This window comes from Emydura macquarii, unplaced genomic scaffold, assembly GCF_026122565.2.
Source record: "Emydura macquarii macquarii isolate MOO-44397 ecotype Brisbane River unplaced genomic scaffold, CSIRO-AGI_Emac_v2 contig_2636, whole genome shotgun sequence".
Classification (NCBI taxonomy): Eukaryota; Metazoa; Chordata; order Testudines; family Chelidae; genus Emydura; species Emydura macquarii.
Window position 1 is genome coordinate 16,834,576 of NW_027132773.1, and position 18,739 is coordinate 16,853,314.

General features: G+C 37.5%; 1 protein-coding gene across 1 annotated transcript in view; it reads right to left on the reverse strand.

Moving 5' to 3' along the window:
• Positions 1-2,893: 2,893 nt before the first annotated feature.
• TMEM168 (transmembrane protein 168) overlaps positions 2,894-18,739 on the reverse strand; it is a 29,564-nt gene continuing 13,718 nt past the window's right edge. The window contains 3 exon segments of the mRNA XM_067564232.1: positions 2,894-5,655; positions 9,984-10,258; positions 12,960-13,102. Coding sequence (XP_067420333.1) covers positions 5,108-5,655; positions 9,984-10,258; positions 12,960-13,102 — 966 coding nt within the window. The 3' untranslated portion in view covers positions 2,894-5,107.

An 18,739-nucleotide genomic window follows, 5' to 3' on the forward strand; every position in this document is an offset into this window, starting at 1 on the left:
TGCGATCTGCTAAGTCACCAACAATACATCTTGCGGCACTTACATGTTCCATAGAGGTCTCCCATCCAAGCAGTGCCTGGCTCAACCCTGTTTTTTTGTCAAATGTAGTATGATCTGTGTTACAAAGAAGTACTGTCGGAATCTCATCAGTAGATACTGAGAGAGTAGTACATGCTCTGTTGTGACTTCTTCAGCATTCTGTAGTGCCAGTGTCTGATGGTTTCCACTCAGTCTCCTAGGGCTTGATCCAACTCAAAGAGGAGCCTCTCCATTGACTTTCATGAGAGTTGGAGAAGGCTCCTAGTGAAGACAACGTAGAATAGTCAATCAGGCTAAATAAAAATGCTCATGCAGATGTAGCCTTTGAGCATTCATATTAGGCTATCTACTGAGAGAGAAGGAGGGAAAAAGAGAGCCTAAAATAAATAGATTCTTGTGCCAATGATTTAATCTAGTAATATTACTTTTAATTTATTTTAAAGTATCAAACTTTAGAGTATCCTTGATGATTATTTTCAGTTAGTTCTGTTGTGATTTTTATCTACAATGCACTGAAACAAGCCATGTTTAAAAACCATGTCAGTTGAGAGAGACTACAGTAAATGGAAGATGAATGCATGCTGGAGTGTCAAACCATGAACCAAAAAAAGAAAACAGCATTCAAAACAGTAAAATATATTTGAGTAATAATATTACAACGCACAAAAATTTGTGTACAGAATCTAAAACCAAACATGTCCGGTAAGAAAAAATCTCCCCAAACAAAAATTCTAACATTATTTATAAACAAGGAATTTCACCCAATGACATTATCCAGTGCAGGCAACTAACTGAAAATGCTGTGTAGCCACTCAGGTTTTGCACACTGTCAGTCAGATTATCGCCTTGCAAATGGAAGGGAAGAGGAATTTATAAGTTAAAAAAAATCATAGAAAATGTTTTAGTGGAAGAGCAAACAACAACAAAACCGAAACTCCCAAAGCACAAGTGAAGAAGTGGCGATACAGAAAAATAGTGCAACCATTTTAAAAAAGGAAATGGATTCCACCTGTGGTTAATCAGAGAAAACCAGCACTGTATATTTGCAATATGCATTCAAGACAATTGTTTTCAGGAGTCAGTGCATTTATTTGTTTCAGTAAGGAGTATCCTGTAAAGGAGGTAACTGAAATGTAAACTGAGCCAACATGAAGTGAACCCACAGCTATGGTAAAAACACACACCTTTTGAACAAGTGGCTGACTGTACAGTGCAGAAGTCAAGTACCTGTGAAATAAGTTTAAATCTTGAGTTATCTGCAGACACCATACAGCTTACTCCTAAGTATTTGCTCAAATGTGATAATTTGCAACTGTTTGCTGAGGTGCGAAACTCTTTGGAATCAGTTTTAATAGCATCTTATGGCACCAAAATTCAAATATGACCCCAACACTGCACTGGGATGCATGCAGGCAGAGTTCCACTGGGGCAGTGAGTCTCACTGAGGTCTGCCTGCATGGATCTTGTAGCAGGGCTGGAGCTTGCAATTGCAAATGTTCCTAAAATCACTTCTGCTTAACAGTAGGCAGGTCACAGTTCCACAGGATTGTCCACCACATAGTCTATGCTACACCATCTATCAACAAACTCAACAACTTGAGGTACTGTTAAATGTTGTCTGTCCATTCCTGATCAATCTTAGGGGTAAATTGATGCCTCAGGCATTTCTGATGTACTACCTTCTCCAGAGGGGTCTGCAGCGACATGAAGTTGGGGCATGGCCCTATAATTGCGTGGATGCCACAACATCTATAGAGAATTCCAGCTGTATCCCTGCTGATCTTGAGCAGAGCCAGATGCAGTACGGCTCACTAAGGAATTCTGCAGCCACTGGTGCTGATAGAAAGTGGGGATGTGGATGTTAGTGCCACTCAGAATGAATGCCTTTGAGTTCCGTAGGCTCCCAACCCCGGTGGCTCTTTCTTTGATTAGAAACAGATGGGTAGCATGTTCTTTTGGACAACAGGGGAAGGAAGATGCCAGACAAAAAGCCCAGTTAGTATGGCTATAAACAGATCTTTACATTTAAAAATAGCACTATTAGAATACTGTTGTTGTTCTTAAAAGTCTAAAAGTGAGGGATTTTTGAGTTCAGGTGAAAACACAAGTATTTAAAACTCAGGAAATTAGAATGTTGTAGTTAAAACAAACACATAGCAAAATCTAAAAATACTCAGTTAAGGTTCCAAACACCAACTTTACCTCTGCCTTCTTAATCAATAACACCATCCCCCATCTTTCCACTTGACCATCCCCACTATCCTGGAGATAACCCAGAAGACCAGTAGATAAACTGTAAACCCATCTCTTAAGTAGAGGCTGGAGGATCAGCCTTCGCTTGCCTTCCAGGTACATGCCACAGCAGATGTTATTTGACATATTACCCTCTACATTTGATCCCTAAAAGACCGTGCCCAAGCCCATCATTGTACTATACACTGGCTACCCCACACTAGGCTATTCACACTCCCAGCACAGGTCAGAGATTTCACATTTCCACATGCAGGCAAAATATCAACATTTCTATATCCACTCACAACATATAGGCCACAGAGCTCCACTATACTTTCCAATCATGGGCTCCCTTTGTACCCAACACTGGCTACAAGGACGAAAGCCAGTTATGTCATTGTACAAAACAACATACTGATGTAGTTCATATAAACACAAGCTTTCTCCAGTTGCAATTAGAGAATAAAGGATTGTCCTCCAGTCCCTAGTGAATAAGCAAGGGGCAGGGTTAAGGTTGGTGATGAAATCATCAGTATTCCCACATTCGTGTTTAGTTTTTGAATTACTGTGTTCTAATTTCTTGACTTGAAAATGTTTGTATTGCAATGACCATGTCCCAATAATGATGCAAAAAGACATAATTAAGTTTAATTCTGTTATTACAAAAAGCGTTTTGTCTGGATACTGTAAGCCATCTAGATGGAGCAGTCCATTATTGCAACCACCTTGTTACCAAAACTGCAGCCAAAATAATGATAATTTTACCAAGACAAATAACTGCCTTTTTAAAGATTCCTCCCACCTGTCCCCAAGGTTTGCCATTCAGAAATAGCTGAAAAATACTTTTGTAGACTAGCCCTACAAGATCAAGATAAGTGCTTCCTTTTTTGGAACACAGTGTTCTCTGTTCCTGTATTGCTTTCTCTTTGGAATTTCTTAGTTACCATTAGCTCAGTTTAGTTATTTTGAGAATGGAATGAAAGTTCACAGTGTATATGATTTGCTTTGCCCCTCACCCATCTCACCCTCCTTTTTTTGTGTGACAGGGAGGGAATGGTGATTTTATTGCTAAACTAACTTGCACAACAAAGGATAATAAAAGAAATTTAGGGAAACTAACTTGCCAGTGAATTTAACACATTGGAATTGACGGTTTGAAGGAACAATAGAGTTAATGGGATTGTTGACGTGTCCAGCAATTACTGCTAGAATATTTCCTCTCTTGTAGGGTTTACAAACAAATTATATACCAGGACTGGCAGATTATCTAAATGAATTGACGATTCAGTTAAAAAACCTAACAGGCTACGATCTCTCAGAAGTCAAAGAGTTCCAGAGCTCATAGCATTGTTTTTCAGGTGTTTAAACCAGTTACATTTCAGGCAACTTCCTCAGCTAATGTCATATTTATAAAGTGACTTGCATTTATACCAAAATGCTGGTGAATGAATTATGTAAACCCCAAATTTTATAAATTATTCACACACATTTATTCTGAAACCACATTAAGTGGATCCACCCAGTAGCCTGCAACTCTTGGTCTTCTGCATTTCAGGTGAGCAGGGGCTACCAATATTGCGGAGCCACAGAGTTCTGCCTTTGGAAGGAGTGTTACCTCATATTAGCTGACAAACATCTCTGACTGAAGGAGCAGTGCTGACAGGTCCTCCAAAAAGAGGGATACTCAGAGCTGAGAGGACTCACTCCCCCCACAAAGGGAAAACCCTACTTTCCCTGCCAAACTGCCTGGTTTCAGTTTAAAAAAAAAGAGATAATCATCCCCCTGGGCTCCAATCCTGTACCCAGCATTCCACAGGACTGGAGTCCTAGGCACAGCAGAGATTTCAGACAAGAAACCTGGAGGCAAGGTTACCTCTGAACTTTCCATTTTATTATTCATACATAGGTTTTTTGTGTGTAAACTTTGCATAATTTCTTTCTAGCTAGCTTCCTTTATTTTGAGTTTCAGAGGGAATAATTCAAAAGCCAAACTGTTGGAAGTCCAGGAGAGCTGACGGGACAGAACTCCTTTTAGCACATTTATTATACTTTATACCAGTTCACTCTTTTAAAAAAGAAAATATCACCTTAAAGAGACTGAATTTATTTTGAAAAAATATTGAACATTTTGAAAATCTCTCTTTGTTGGCTGTCAACAAGGACATGGTTGGAACCATAAAATGTTCTTTAAAAAGAGCCATTTTATTCCTGCTGTCTGGGGGGGCAACTCCCACTCTTGTCAATGGGAGCGTCAGGCATGGACTGAGAATGCTAATGTAAATTAACCTAAATATCCTTGTAGCTACCTACCTACAGTGCCTCTTGAGTTTTTAATTTTTGGCTCTCTAGTCTACAATACTCTGAACTTCATCATTGAAGTGTGAGGGCATAATAAAATGATTTGAACATTGGTTTGTTTCCTTTCCTGAAGCTTGAGATGGATATAATTGCCAAGTATCATCATATGAGCTATTGCTTATCAAAGCCTGTAATTTGTTGGTTCTGAATACAGGCAGCTTTCTGTTTAGCACATATGAACATGCAAACTGTCTCAAAAGTGCATGGTCATATTTAATAAATCTTTACATGTGTATATACAATTCAGTAACAAAATTCAAATATTATAATCCCACCCTCCTTATTTTAGAATGAAACTTCTAACCCCTTGCATATACGGTCATTGCTCAAAAAGATGACCACACTGAGTATAGCTACTGAAGTAGCAAGATTTCTTCAACAGAGAAAACTGTTACATATAAAAAATTGCAAGTCAATCGAATTTGAGAGAGTGAGAAAGTTCCCTGAGCTCCCACTTCTAATAATCTTTGGTTCTTAATTACGATTTGACAAGTTTGAAGCCCTGTCCTGTGTCCAGCACTGTGGGAAGAAACCAACTCATTTTTAATCTTTTCAAGCATCTAAAACAAGCCTTACAGACCCAGAACAGATTGAGACCACAAAACCAGTTTGCCAAATGCACCAATGGATAGGTAACACGAGGGAAGTACATCATCCAGTGTTTGGCAACATCACTTCCTGTTGGCAAATGTAGAGTATAGTCACTCCAGCGTTTTGACACACCGTACACTGCTTTCACTGCACGGCCCTTTTCAGACCAGCTGATGCTATTGTCAGGGTTACAATTGTATTCGACCCATTCTCTGGTAAAGTCACCAAGCTGTGGAGGGTCTGCTTCCTCAATATCTACCACTCTGGCCAGTTCTGCTCCTTGTATTGCAACATACAAGTCATTTACTTTTCTTACTTCTTTAACCCAAGGCTGGGAGTTCTCACAGTCTAACACAACTATAAGTCGTGAACAAAAGGAACCATTTTTCTCTCTCCACCATTCCAGAAGTGTGTCAAGCCGTAACGCATCACCACCTACAGGAAAGCAGAAACATATATACATTAGTATAGTTAAATTTGCAGTTTCCAACAGTAGGCCTGTTTTAGCGCTTTGTATAAAGGTGACAGGCTTCTTCCACTGCAGGGAAATGCTAACTAATCCAGCCAACTCAATGTTGCAGCTGCAATCATCAACTCATCCTGGTTGTAAGGGAGGTATAAGCGAAACCCTACCCTATTGTGAAATAAATTAAGCTGAGCAGCCTTTAGGGAGGAACCCTGGGAACAGCTAAGCAGGGGGAGAACATGTGAGCTGTACTTTACATTGTTCACTTTGTGTTAATTTATTAATAAGTCCAAACCTCAGAATGGGGTATGTTTTAAACCTACTTATTGAGAAGCAGAAGGAAGGAATCCTGCAAACATTTACACATGTGAGTAAAAACTCCACTGACTTCAGTTGCACAACTCACATGATGAACTTTACTCACAAGTGTTTGCATACTGGAGCTATAACATGGGTTTAGATACACAATATTAAGGACCCAAGACCGAAAATTTTGGCCTAATTTTTAAAAAAGATTTATTTTTAATAATCTAAAGTGACATTAGTAACAACAGGTAAGGAAATTATATTTTTAAAGCAGATATGAATTTTAAACTAGCAATGCCTCTTTAGAGATAATTTTAAATAGTGTTTAAATTATTTGAATTTATATACAAAATATGTACCACCAAAATATTTTAATTGGAAGAACAGAAAGTATTTGGTATATCAGACAGAATGCAACAAATTTATATATTAGAAGCTGAAGACTGAAATATGAAAGCTTACATTTTATTTTGGAAGTAGTTCTCCCCGACAGTATGGTTTTACTTGACTTCCAAAATATGCACATTTGTTGTATGAGAATTGAAACTAGACTAACTAGACTCAATTTAATGCTTTGTTAGATGTGATCAAAGTAGTTTCATCTGCACTCTGTTTACAAGCATATTTCAGTCAGAAAAAGTGGCATCCATAGAATCATAGAATATTAGAGTTGGAAGGGACCTCAGGAGGTCATCTAGTCCAACCCCCTGCTCAAAGCAGGACTAACCTCAGCTTTTTAAATTTTTAAACCATCTTCTTTTTAAATTGGTTTTACATTCAGGATTTATGGTGAGGATGGATGAAGAAAGCCAGTTCACTTACAACTTAGTTCTGGGTACAGAGCTGATATGTAATTTTTTTCTTAGTTTGAAATTGTAATAAAGATGAGGAAACTTTATTGTAGCCTCTGACTAAATGTTTATAAACTGACTTAACCCAGACCTCAAAAGTGTTTAATTTGTGGTAATTTTATAGTAAAATGAATCCTGTTTTTTGTTCACTTCCATATGATAGTCAATCAATCAAGGCTGTTATCTGAGTAGCCATTTCCTTTTAATGATTACTATCAACATATAGGATTCACCATACCTAACTTGGCAGTTGCATTTGAAATCAAGAATTTTTAGTGACAATATAAATCATGTGAGTGAAGCTCAAGTGGCTGTTAATAGACTTAAAATATGCTCCGATTTATAGCTATGATATTTTATAATATTTGCTTCATTCTATTCAATTTTTTAATTACTTACTACCTTCCTAAAACTGGATCAATTTCTACCAAAAAAATTCTGATCGGATGCTTGATTTAGTATATTTTTAAAGACCTTTTTCTGCAAATAGCACCCATGTATTTATTTCATCCATTTGTAAGGTGTCTAATTCAAAGAATCCAAAGTGCCATCCAATAAAAAGAAACAAATCCAATAAGAACCATCAGCCAGCCAGAATATGTGGCTATGAGTGCAGTTCTTATATCTCCCATGTCAACTAAACTCCAAGTAGTTTTGTCAGAAGGTGGCATTTTATTAGCAGCCATGGAGATGTGTAGCCAGAAGAGGTGGCATTCACTGTCTTAGAAGAACAAGTGATACTCAAGAGTGTAGGGGACATCATCTCTATCTGCAGAGTCCTATCTTTGAGAGATGGCAAAAATGAATTTGTAGTTTGTAATCTGTTACTTCCAGAGAAAAACTACATTAAGGATGGAGTTAAGGTTGAGAGTACATATTGTAATGTAAGTAAAAACATTACAGGGATGGAATTATCTCCAAAACAAACAAGAAAAATCGAGGAAATTCAGTGTCAGCTTCATCTTATAAAAAACAGAAACCTGTAGTATATACACACCAGTTTAGTGCAAAGTGGTGTGATTTATCCAGTAAACTGTATCTCTTTTAGTCCTGCTTTGTTCCAGTGCGGTGTGTCTAATTTTGGGATTTGTACTGGTGCAAATTTCTCTAATATATACAAGCCCCAAATGTAAATTAGGAAAAAGTATTTCTTTACTATTTCACATTTTCAAAGCCACAGGAATGAGTTTCTTGCATTTTAGTATGATCATATGGGGTATAGACAATTCGGAAGAGGCAATACTTTGGAAATAACCAAAAGAGAGCCAATTCAGTTTTTCTGGCCCTCCTACACAGTTGCATACCAGTGCTAACCCCATTGGCCTCAAACATAGGTCAAGATCAGCCAACAGCAGAGCTAAATGCCAAGCCATGGAAGAGACCCCTGGATGTGTAGCAGCCTCTGACGCTTTCAGCAAGCGTCACAGGCAGTTAAGCTGACAGCTCCAGTAATACAAAAAGCTTTATAGTCCAATTCTTGCCTTTTGAATTCAGTCTGTGAACATGACCTCCCAGGCTGCTTTATGCATGATCAATTAACAGTTTCTTTTATACACCACTGTGCTACTTCCAAGCTTCCAACAATGAAGAAACATCATTAGTGAACTAATAAGTACAGTAAGCCTCCCTTGAAGATGTCATTACAACGCAAATACTACAGTGCTACTGCTGTGCTACATTGTTGTTTAAGCTCCCAGAAGATACTACATTCTCTACTATATCTGAATGTTAACATTTCATTGTTGTCATCTCTATGAATCCTCTCCAGAGGTCAGAGGATGGTACAGATTAGAGAAACTAATGACTGTCTGTTCTATCCCTCACAAAACATCTGTCTGATAAACTATGCACAATTATATTATCCAATACCCTTCAGCTTATACAGCTGGTTACATTTAAAAGAAGTTCTATCAGGCAGGAAAATCAAGCTACACACCATGGTTTACCTAGATCTCTCAATGGGAAATTGAACATGAAAGTGATTCACGACAAATACTGATTGTCTGCCCCTTTTCTTTATGGGACTTTACACTATCTCTGAGTAAAAACTGGAGATGTGCCTAAATGGAAACCATTCATGGGTAACCTAGAAGCAATTTCCTCTCAAGAAAATTCAAATGCACAGAAAAATTGTGTCATGGTTTTTAAATCCTTCATTCTTTTTATATTTTATTTTTTATCATGTTTCTTCTCTATATTTTGAAACAGCAGCACTCTCATTATATTGGCCTTTATTGTAAAGTGAAGACAGAGCTTCCCTTCAGGAGATCCTATAGCACAAACTGACAAAGGTGTAAAAAAATGAAGTGGCATTGTCTTCCAAGAAAAGGAAAGCTTTAAAACTTGAAAAATACTTAGGGTAAGTCTACATTACATGTGCAATAACAGCACAGTTGCAATGCTGCAGCTATGCTACCACAGCACTGTAATGTATACTTGTTACAGCAATGGAAGGGGTTTTTCTGTCACTGTACGAAATCCACTCCCTCGAGAGGCGGTAACTAGGTTGACAAAAGAATTCTTCTATCAACCTAGCAGTGTCTACACTGGCTTAGGTCAGTTTAATTACATCTCTTGGTGTGGATTTTTCAAGTTCCTGAGTGATGCAGCTAGGTTGACTTAAGTTAGGTGTAGACCTGACCTCAATGTTAACAGAGGGGTCCACATTCTGCACCCAAAATTGAGTCATCAAGTTAACACAGCAATTTCGGAAGCCTACTTCCATGACAGCTGATGAATGAGGTGTAACCTACCAAATTACTGAAAATTACTCCTAAAATTTAGGTATAGTCTATACTGGGAAGTTAATTCGGATTAAGGTAAAATGTGAATTTAAAATGGAATAGCTATTCCTGAATAACTCCATGTATGGACACTCTTATTCCAAGCTCACTGCATACACCAAGGGCTCCTTGCATTCCTCCATTCCGCCCCACCACCCAAAGATCCCTTTGTGCCACCCTCCCTTTCCCTCTATTTCAGGCACTTGCTGCAACCCCCCCTCCCGAACCGCATCCTATTAGGGCTCCATGTGTTCCCAGTCTCCTCCGGTATGATTTTATACGAATAAAGCAATAATGATCTACTTTTAGGTTCTATCATGAAAAAAGGTATTATCAACAGTGCCAAATGCTGGTTACCTGCTAGTGCCCATTCACCAGTGCCATGGGAGTGACCACTATAATATAAAACATAGGTGTCATGTCTGGGTCCATCTGCAGTCCGGAGTTCAAGAAAAGATTTCAGCTTAGAATGAAGTGTATCAAAAGAAAGTCCACTTGTAGAATAGTCACAGCCATATGTCTCAATCATGTGATACGCAAAAAACCTCTGGATGGTGTTGAGCATGCCTGTAGACCTCAAATTTAACTCTTGCACATGCTCAGGTGGAAGAAGTGTTGGTTGACCATCAGGACTAAAACAGAAGAAAAAATATGTAATTATGTTTGATTATTGTACTCATCGCATACTTGTAGCAACTGGTGAAATCAGTTCTCTCTATGGGGAATATTTTGTCCACTATTGATATTTAAGTATTTAACTACTTTGGTGAAATACTTACTGCAAGGCTTGAAATCAAAATGCTCAATTGCAAACTGCATATACAAATGATTTTGTGAATCACTAGGGCTTATATGTTAGTAAACAACACACCACGAAAGGGAATCATATTTTGTCTCCCAAACCAGCACGAGTTAGGAGCATTCCAGAGGCTGTGTGCAGCCTGTAGGTGGGAAAAAGCATCAGTCATCACTTTCCATCAACACTCTTCAAGCACTGGTCCTGGGGGGCTTGAGAGCTGTATCAAGCCTTTTCACCTGAGTAAGGCTGTAGAAATGCACAGACGGTGCAGGGTGAAAATGTGAGGTGTTTTGACCCAGAGGATCCCTACCAGAGCAGAACAAGTGAAAGAAAAGTGATTTTGGTGCACATTTTCCCCATTACTTTTGTTTGAAATAAGTCTTTTATATAACATTATATCCATTTCCTTTTTTTGGCCAAACTGCTTTGGTTTTGCATCTACTCACTCTTATAGGACCTAAATAGGTTTATAGCGCACTGATATAATTATTAAAAAGTAAATACATTAATATTGCATATGCTTTATCTGAACAATTAGAGAATGGGCTTATCAAAATAACTGAACTTCTTTATTATTAATAAGAAAGGGTAACATTGTCAGTGTCCCACACTGTTTTTCAAGACCTTACTTCAATTTCTCAGTGGATAAACTAAACTGCCAAAGACAGATTAATTTAGCACAATGTAGGAATTGGATTTTGCCAAGGATAAGAAAGGTAATGTTATTTCTACTGTAATGTAAATGTATTAAATCTGCTTTTTAAGCCCTCACAATAATGGCTCAAGTGGGATATTAAGTCCTCAGTTTGGTGGCTGCAGAACATGGGCAGCTGAGGATGCTATAAGAAAGCCTAGGAAGTTAATGAGACACCATTTTATTGTGGATAAAATGACAACCCTTCTACATTCTAAATGGAAGAGATGCAACAATGTATTAGAGGGACAAATTCACTCCTATCAGGATCATTCTGCCATAGGAGCGGTAACAGTTTTAACTCATTTATTATCCTGGTAATTTTCTTGGGATTAAAGTTTGCACTTGGGAAAAGAGGACTAAACCACTGGACCATCTCTTTCATTTAGACTGCAGAACAATTGTATTTAATCCTCAGTGGTTTCATCAGGAAGCCCACGGACCTGGCCATAAATGGCATCCATGGAGAAGTACCTTTCCTTCAAAATACCACTCAGTGCCCAGAGGTTCCTGGACTGCATAGCTTGTGTGTTCCTCAGAGCACAGCTGCCCCAGACCACACCTTGGACAGGAGTCTTCCAAACCACAATGGGGGAAGCAGCATAAGTTACTACATTTCTGAAACTAGGCAACCACTTCTTGTCTCCTCCAAAACTCACCAAACTCCCCACTGAGGGGCTTCTGGGGAGTCAGAGGAAGGCTAGAGCATAATGCAGAGGCAGCATTTTCCCTTTCTTACTCACCCTCATAGCCATATTCCATGGATGCAGGCTCCCTTTATATAGTAAGCAGATGGGAGAGCACGATGGCCATCATGCTTACCAGAAATTAATTATTTTTACATGGGTTAACATTGCAATTAAAAACCTATTCATGCTATTACTATATGCATCAACAGAAATAACCAGTTGAAAGTAGAACACTTAATAATCTGTTCAAGGCTATAGCATTTTAAAATGTTTTTCATGGTATCTTACAACCGAACATCAGCACAGTCAATCTTTTTTAAAAAGGGGAGCCACAGGGGAAAAAAAAAAAAAAAAAAAAAAAACCAAACAAACCCATGGAACTTTTTCTTGCCCATGAAATCCATAGCCATAGCAAGCTGGATAGTTATCATACACATTCCAAATTTACAAATCCCATTTCCATGGAAACTCAGGAAGATATACATTTCATGATTTCTCTTGTGTCATTTAGAAGATAAAGCTCTTATGAAGGATTTAAATGAAAAAAAGGGATTAAAATAGGATGTTTCAACCTTAGAAGCTGTTTTTTTGTAGTTGGATGAGCAGGTAAATGATTAGTATCAAAGAAAAAATTTTTTACTGCAACATTTATTTTGAAAATGTGAATTACAATAAATACACAGATAACGTAGTTTATAAATAATCCAAAGTCATTCTCACGCCTACATATTTTTAGTACCAACACTGATAGTGTATAAAATTGTTTTGAACATGATTTCATTGCCTGCTTAGATTATTAAGTCTTTTTACATAAAATATCTGCACTGACTCCAGAATCTAAAGGCCCTGATTCTGCAACACGTATCACATGGAATCAGCAGTCTCTTCTTTGCATTATGTTTTGCAGGAGCAGGGCCTAGCATATTTATCAGCTTGTTAAAAACAAGTCAAATGTGTACAGAATTTGAAGTTATATGGTAAGTACTTAAATATTATTTTTAGAAGGCAAGCATAGGGAAGGAGACTGTTCATTCAAACACAGCCATCTAATATCTAAACTAGTAAACCACTGAATTACCTCTCATGTGTAACAGCTGCACTAATTCCAATATGACGTTGCAATGTGCATACATTTATCATGGTAACTATACCTGCAGAAGTTGGTGGGAATCACAACAGCATAGCCAACACATGTTCCTCCCAGGCAACTCCCCAGTTCATGGAAAAGCCCATAAGCCATGGACTCCAGAGGTAAAACAATCAGAAATACACTCATGAAGATCCCATTCTTTGGCTAAAAAGAAAACAGATATATTTATGTATTATGATATCCACTTGCAAATTCAAATGAAAAACGCCATGTTCAGATTTTAGTTATTTTCTTTACAACTTACCTCAGTGATTTGTGAAAATTATTTGAGCAAATCTAATTTGGTGCTGAAATGTGAGGTGTAAGTTATTATATGCTATAGATAGTCAAAGATAAACCTAATTACACAGTGCAGCATTTTAAAAACAGACTTTGGGCCAATTTCACTGGTAGCAGAAGCAACTTCCCATAAATAAATATATTTGTACCACTTAGGCAAGCACTGATTTTGGCCCCAATGCCCTGATCCTGCAAACCCTTAGGTACATGCTTAGCTTTAAGCTCGACTAGTGCCACTGATTTCTGAGGCTAATCATGTATGTAAAGTTAAGCACGTGTGTAGGTGTTTGCAGGATTTGGGGCACTAGTAAACATGATGGAGAATATTAGATATCACATATTAGATGACAGTATACTGTATCATGTAATAGGAATACAAAATTCAACTATTATTTTCCTCCTCTTTGCATTAATCCCATCAAATAGGGTGCACTCTACAAGTCCTGTCCCTCCAAAGTGCTCTGTTCAATGCCGTATGCTCTATCACAACATATGCTAACATGCTTTCCTTTATGACATCCCATAACTTCTTCCTGGGTCAGCCAGTCTTTTTCCTTCAATCTTGATCTGTTAGATTCTCTTATTTGCATAGTTGTCAGGAATGTGCTTAATGTGCCTAACTTGCAAAATTCAACTATTCATTAGCCTTTTAAAAGCTCTTTTTGTATTAACATCTCAGTATTATACTCTACAATACGACTGTACTAAACAGAATATTTATGGGTACTTTCAAAGCACTTTACTCGAAAATGACATTTATCAGATGCAGAAAAACAGTATCTGGCCCTTAAAAATCACTAGAATCCTACAACACCTATATTGCAAATCTCCAGAATGTGGTTTTATGCCTTTTAGGGACTGAATGCAGCCCCTCCACATATACTTAATAATGTTCATTATTTTAGAAGATATTTGTTCCCATATTCATCAGAAATTTCACCTTGACATTTCAGAAGTTTATCATGCTAACAGCTGTTGCTTAATTGACACTGACTCCTGGAAATTCAGGTTTCTGAGATAAGGAAATCTCTGCATGTTTTGCATAATTGTTTTAATATGATGTAAGACTAAGTTTAACAAAGTATTAAGTGCTTTTGCAAAGTAATAGTCATCATGCAATACACAGCCATTATAAGCAATTTGAAATTTATCATTATTTTAAAGTATGTCAGTGAAGTGAGCTTTCCAGCGGTGGCCTTCTACCATCTGGTAGCCAAAGCCTACTAAGTGACATGAGATATGTGACATAAAATGATGCAAACCCTACTGTGTAATACTGCAACACTAGTTATTTAATTACTGCCCAGGATATTCCATTACTAACTGATCTTTTGAGTAATCAGTTGGGACTGTGGTCTTTCAACTTAAATATTTCAGATAATGCTATGCATAGTTTGGAAGATAAGGTATTAAGAAAGTTATTTGTAACTTAGATTTGTAATTTAACACCAATTAGGCCTGTTCTCCAGTTATGCACTTTCCTTGGATCTGTCTAAACCAAAACTCTTTCAGAACTGCACTTATACTGAATTTATTTTTTAAAATAATTTATTTTTGTATTATTTAAAACTTAATATTTTCATAATTATTTTTGGCTTACAGTAAACAAAAATAATTAAGGCCCAGCTTAGCTAGGGGTTGGTCCTGCATTGAGCAGAGGGTTGGACTAGATGACCTCCTGAGGTCCCTTCCAACCCTAATATTCTATGAAACACTCTTTCTTCCAAAAGGCAACATCTGGTGGTGAAAGTTTAGTGTCTACCAGACCACATAAAATAAAATTGCTACATTATGAATTTCCATTTGAACACTTCCCTCCCCACTTCTTCAAAACACACGCACTATTGTAGTGTTTTGGGAGGCAGCGAACTGACAGAGGTCTACAATTTACTATGCTGCTTCCCAGTACACACCAAGTCTCTGGCAGGATTTGTTAAGACTCTTAGGTCACAATCATGCAAACACTTACACATGTGCTTAACTTCACTATCGTGAGGAGTCCCATCAAAATCAAGTTAAGCACATGCATAAGTGTTTGTATTATTGTGGAGCCTACGCGCCTGGTCAAGGACCTCATCATGTTAGGCACTGTACAAACACAAAAGATGATCCCTGCTCTACTAGATCAGACTAATGACCCATTCTGTCCTGTATCCTGTCTTTAACAATAGCCAGTATCTGATACTTCAGATGAAAGGGTAAGAAACTCTTAGGAGACTATTATGAAATAACCTGCCTATAGGGGAAATTTCTTCCTCACCCCCATCTGTTAGCAGTCAGATCATGCTCTGAAGCACAAAGGTATATATTTAACCCCTTAAAAAGATATATGTAAGATATCTATTTATCCTATGTAATGTAATAAAGGATGTTCTCATTATCCATTTAAATGTCTAATCCTCTTCTGAATTCTATCTGCTGTGTAAAAGCACTGAGATCTATAGATGAAAAGTTTAATAAAAGGCTAAGTTGTATTACTACTAAACTCTTAGTTTCAATGATATCCTATGGCAATGTCTTCCACAGGTTAATTATATTTGATGTAAAAATGTATTTTCTTTTCTCAGTTTCTACACCCTTGTTCTTTTATTATGAGAAGGAGTGAATATGACCACTTGAGTCTCCTTTTCTATATTAATCATTATTTCTGTAAGCTCATATCATGTTCTCTCTCATTCATCTCCTCTCTAAATTTTACAATCCCAATCTTTTCACTCTGTATCTAAATGGAAGGCTTTCCATGCCTCTGACCATTTTCATCACTCATCTCTGAACCCCTTTTGTTTCTGCTATATCGAAGGGTTTCAGTATGTTGACTTATACTATGCATTATAACAATGTTAGTATTATTATGATATATTATGTTAATATTATTTTCTGTTCCACTCCTTAACCATCCTAACATTGTTTGCCTTTCCAATCCCAGCTGCACTGAGCAGAGATTTTTCACTGAACTGTACAACATGCCAGCTCTTCCTAGAAGCAATCACTTAAGGTATCAAGAAATTGCTTTCTAAACCTTGCATCATGTGACAATGCACTAGTTTACACGCAAGTAGCTACAGTCACTCATTATTACTGGTTTATTAGATCTGGGTTATTCCTTTGATTTCCCTCAACACTGTACACTCAAAAGCTGATCAAAGGCCTTATAACCCTACTGGTATGCTATCTGGAATTTGCATCCTTAAAATCCTACTGTGGAATTTTTCTATCACTGAAATCTATAGATTCTTTTTGGCATAGTGCAACTCCGTAATCTTTATGATCTGTGGCATTTTAATATATCTAAAGTGAGAGAATTTGAAAGAACATAAAATAATATCTGATTAGCTTAATAATGGCAGTAAAAATCTTAGGCAGGCAAACCTTCAATTGTAACTGCTAACATGCAGCTGGAGTGTGTCATTGCACCACTAAATCCAAAAGACTTGATGATTGTGGTGCTCAGAAGAACAGATGGCATACAGACATAAGTGGAGACAGAAACGATTTATGTTTTTTCATCTACTCTATCCATGTTCACTGTTTTGGATTGTAGTGGCACAAAAAGCCTGAGTCCTCAGTACATCTGTGACCTTGAAGTGTCCATTTCCTTTTAAGTAACCACTCTGGAATCAAACAGAGCGCAGAGGGACTGTCTGAGTGAGACTACTGAAATCATCAATAGGCATTTTCTCTCACTGCCTTTGTTTTTTGCCCTTGACAGTCTTTCGTGAATATTTAGGATGCATATAATTTTTGTGTGCTCATTTCAAGTAATGTGCAAACTGGGTATATATTGCCAGTTGCTTTTGTCCTGGGTAACTGTTGGTATATTGGACAATAAAACATTTGTGATGTTGGTTAATAACTTGATCTTTCTACTTCAAAGGACTCTAAATCTTTTCAGATGACACTGTTAATGTTAAATTAGGGATATACCTTTGTTAACAGGATAGGAGATTAGAGGTCATTTTACATACAGGATTAATATTTATTGATGGGACATGTCTAGTTCTAAGGGGGCAAGCAATTATTGAAAGTGCCAGAGGAGTAACCAGAAAAGTACTCTATAACAGAGTATTAGCAGGAGAAGGTTAATAAAGATAACACAGAGAAAGAGTTTGAAAGCATTGATAGATAGAAATATGGTAGACAGAAATTATGTCACAAAGAACTATAGACAGAACTACCCTTTAAGGAAAAGAAATGCACGGATAGATTAAAGAAACAACACACAACATGACGTGACAACACTGGGGACTCAAAGACATATGAGCCAAATTATGCCTTCAGTTACACCCATGCAACCCTGAAGTTAGATTCTGACCCTATACGCCTGGAAAAGAAAAGAGAGCTTGGTATTATTGAAATCAGAAACTGCTCTGGACCCTTCAAACAGGAAGACTGTTAAGGAGTAAGATGAGAGAGAGGGAGACAAGGTAAGTATCTACAAATATGCGAAAGGTGTTAGCTTCAAGGAGGGAAATTATATACAGGGGTACACAGCAGAAGCTAAAGGACAAAATTAAGAAAGGGTAAATTTAGGCTGAACATCAGGAGAAACATCATTTAGTCTAAAGGAAATAGACACTTTTGTATAATATTCAAAACATGGCAATTTAGTTCTGCTTTTTGGTTGCCAATCATTTCCATTTTTGTTTCTAAGGCACCAGGACTCATTACAGCTCCCAAGTGGTTAGAGTAATAGAAGCTAGAGATGGGAAATGCCAGCTAACTCCTCCAGTCCATCTCTCTGCCAGTACAAGATTGGAAAATTTTCTGTTGAAAACAATCTTTGCCTAGTCTAATTTTAAAAGTCCCAAGCAATGGGGCTTCTGCTGTGCTTGGGAAATTACTTTTAAAATTAGACTGGACAAAGACTGGAAAACTTTCTACAAGGAACAAAATGGCTTTAGACACAACACAAATATCCCAAAACTTTTTGGGGCCTACATTTATATGATCTTTAGTATAAAAATGAATGTTTTCTCCTTATCCTTCCATTGCCCAATGACCAGGTCCTCAGCATGAACTACAAGATTTGTGCTCTCCAGGTCACCCTGTTTGCACTATATTCAGAATGGACATAGTGAAAGCAACTCAGATCAAAGCATCTGCTCAGCCTCCTTTACACCAGTAGCACTAAAGCAGCCACTGAAGATGGAAGGATGGTGCAGTGCTTAGGACACTGATCTATGACTTGGGAAACCCAAGCTCAATTCCCTGCTCTGTCACGGATTTTCTGTGTGATAAGTCACTTAGGCTCTTGGTGCATTAGCTCTCCAGCTTTAAATGGGGATAATAAATAATACTTCTTTGCCTCACAGGAATATTTTGAGGATAAACACATTAAAAATAAAAGATGGGGAAATGCTTTGATGTCTACTGATGAAATGTGTTATATAAGATTATGTATTATCATCATCATCAATTTATCACTGCCCCCTAAAATCCTGAATTTCATGCAAACTCTACATTCAGTCTCTCTTTTCCAGACTCCAACAAGGTCAAAGGGTA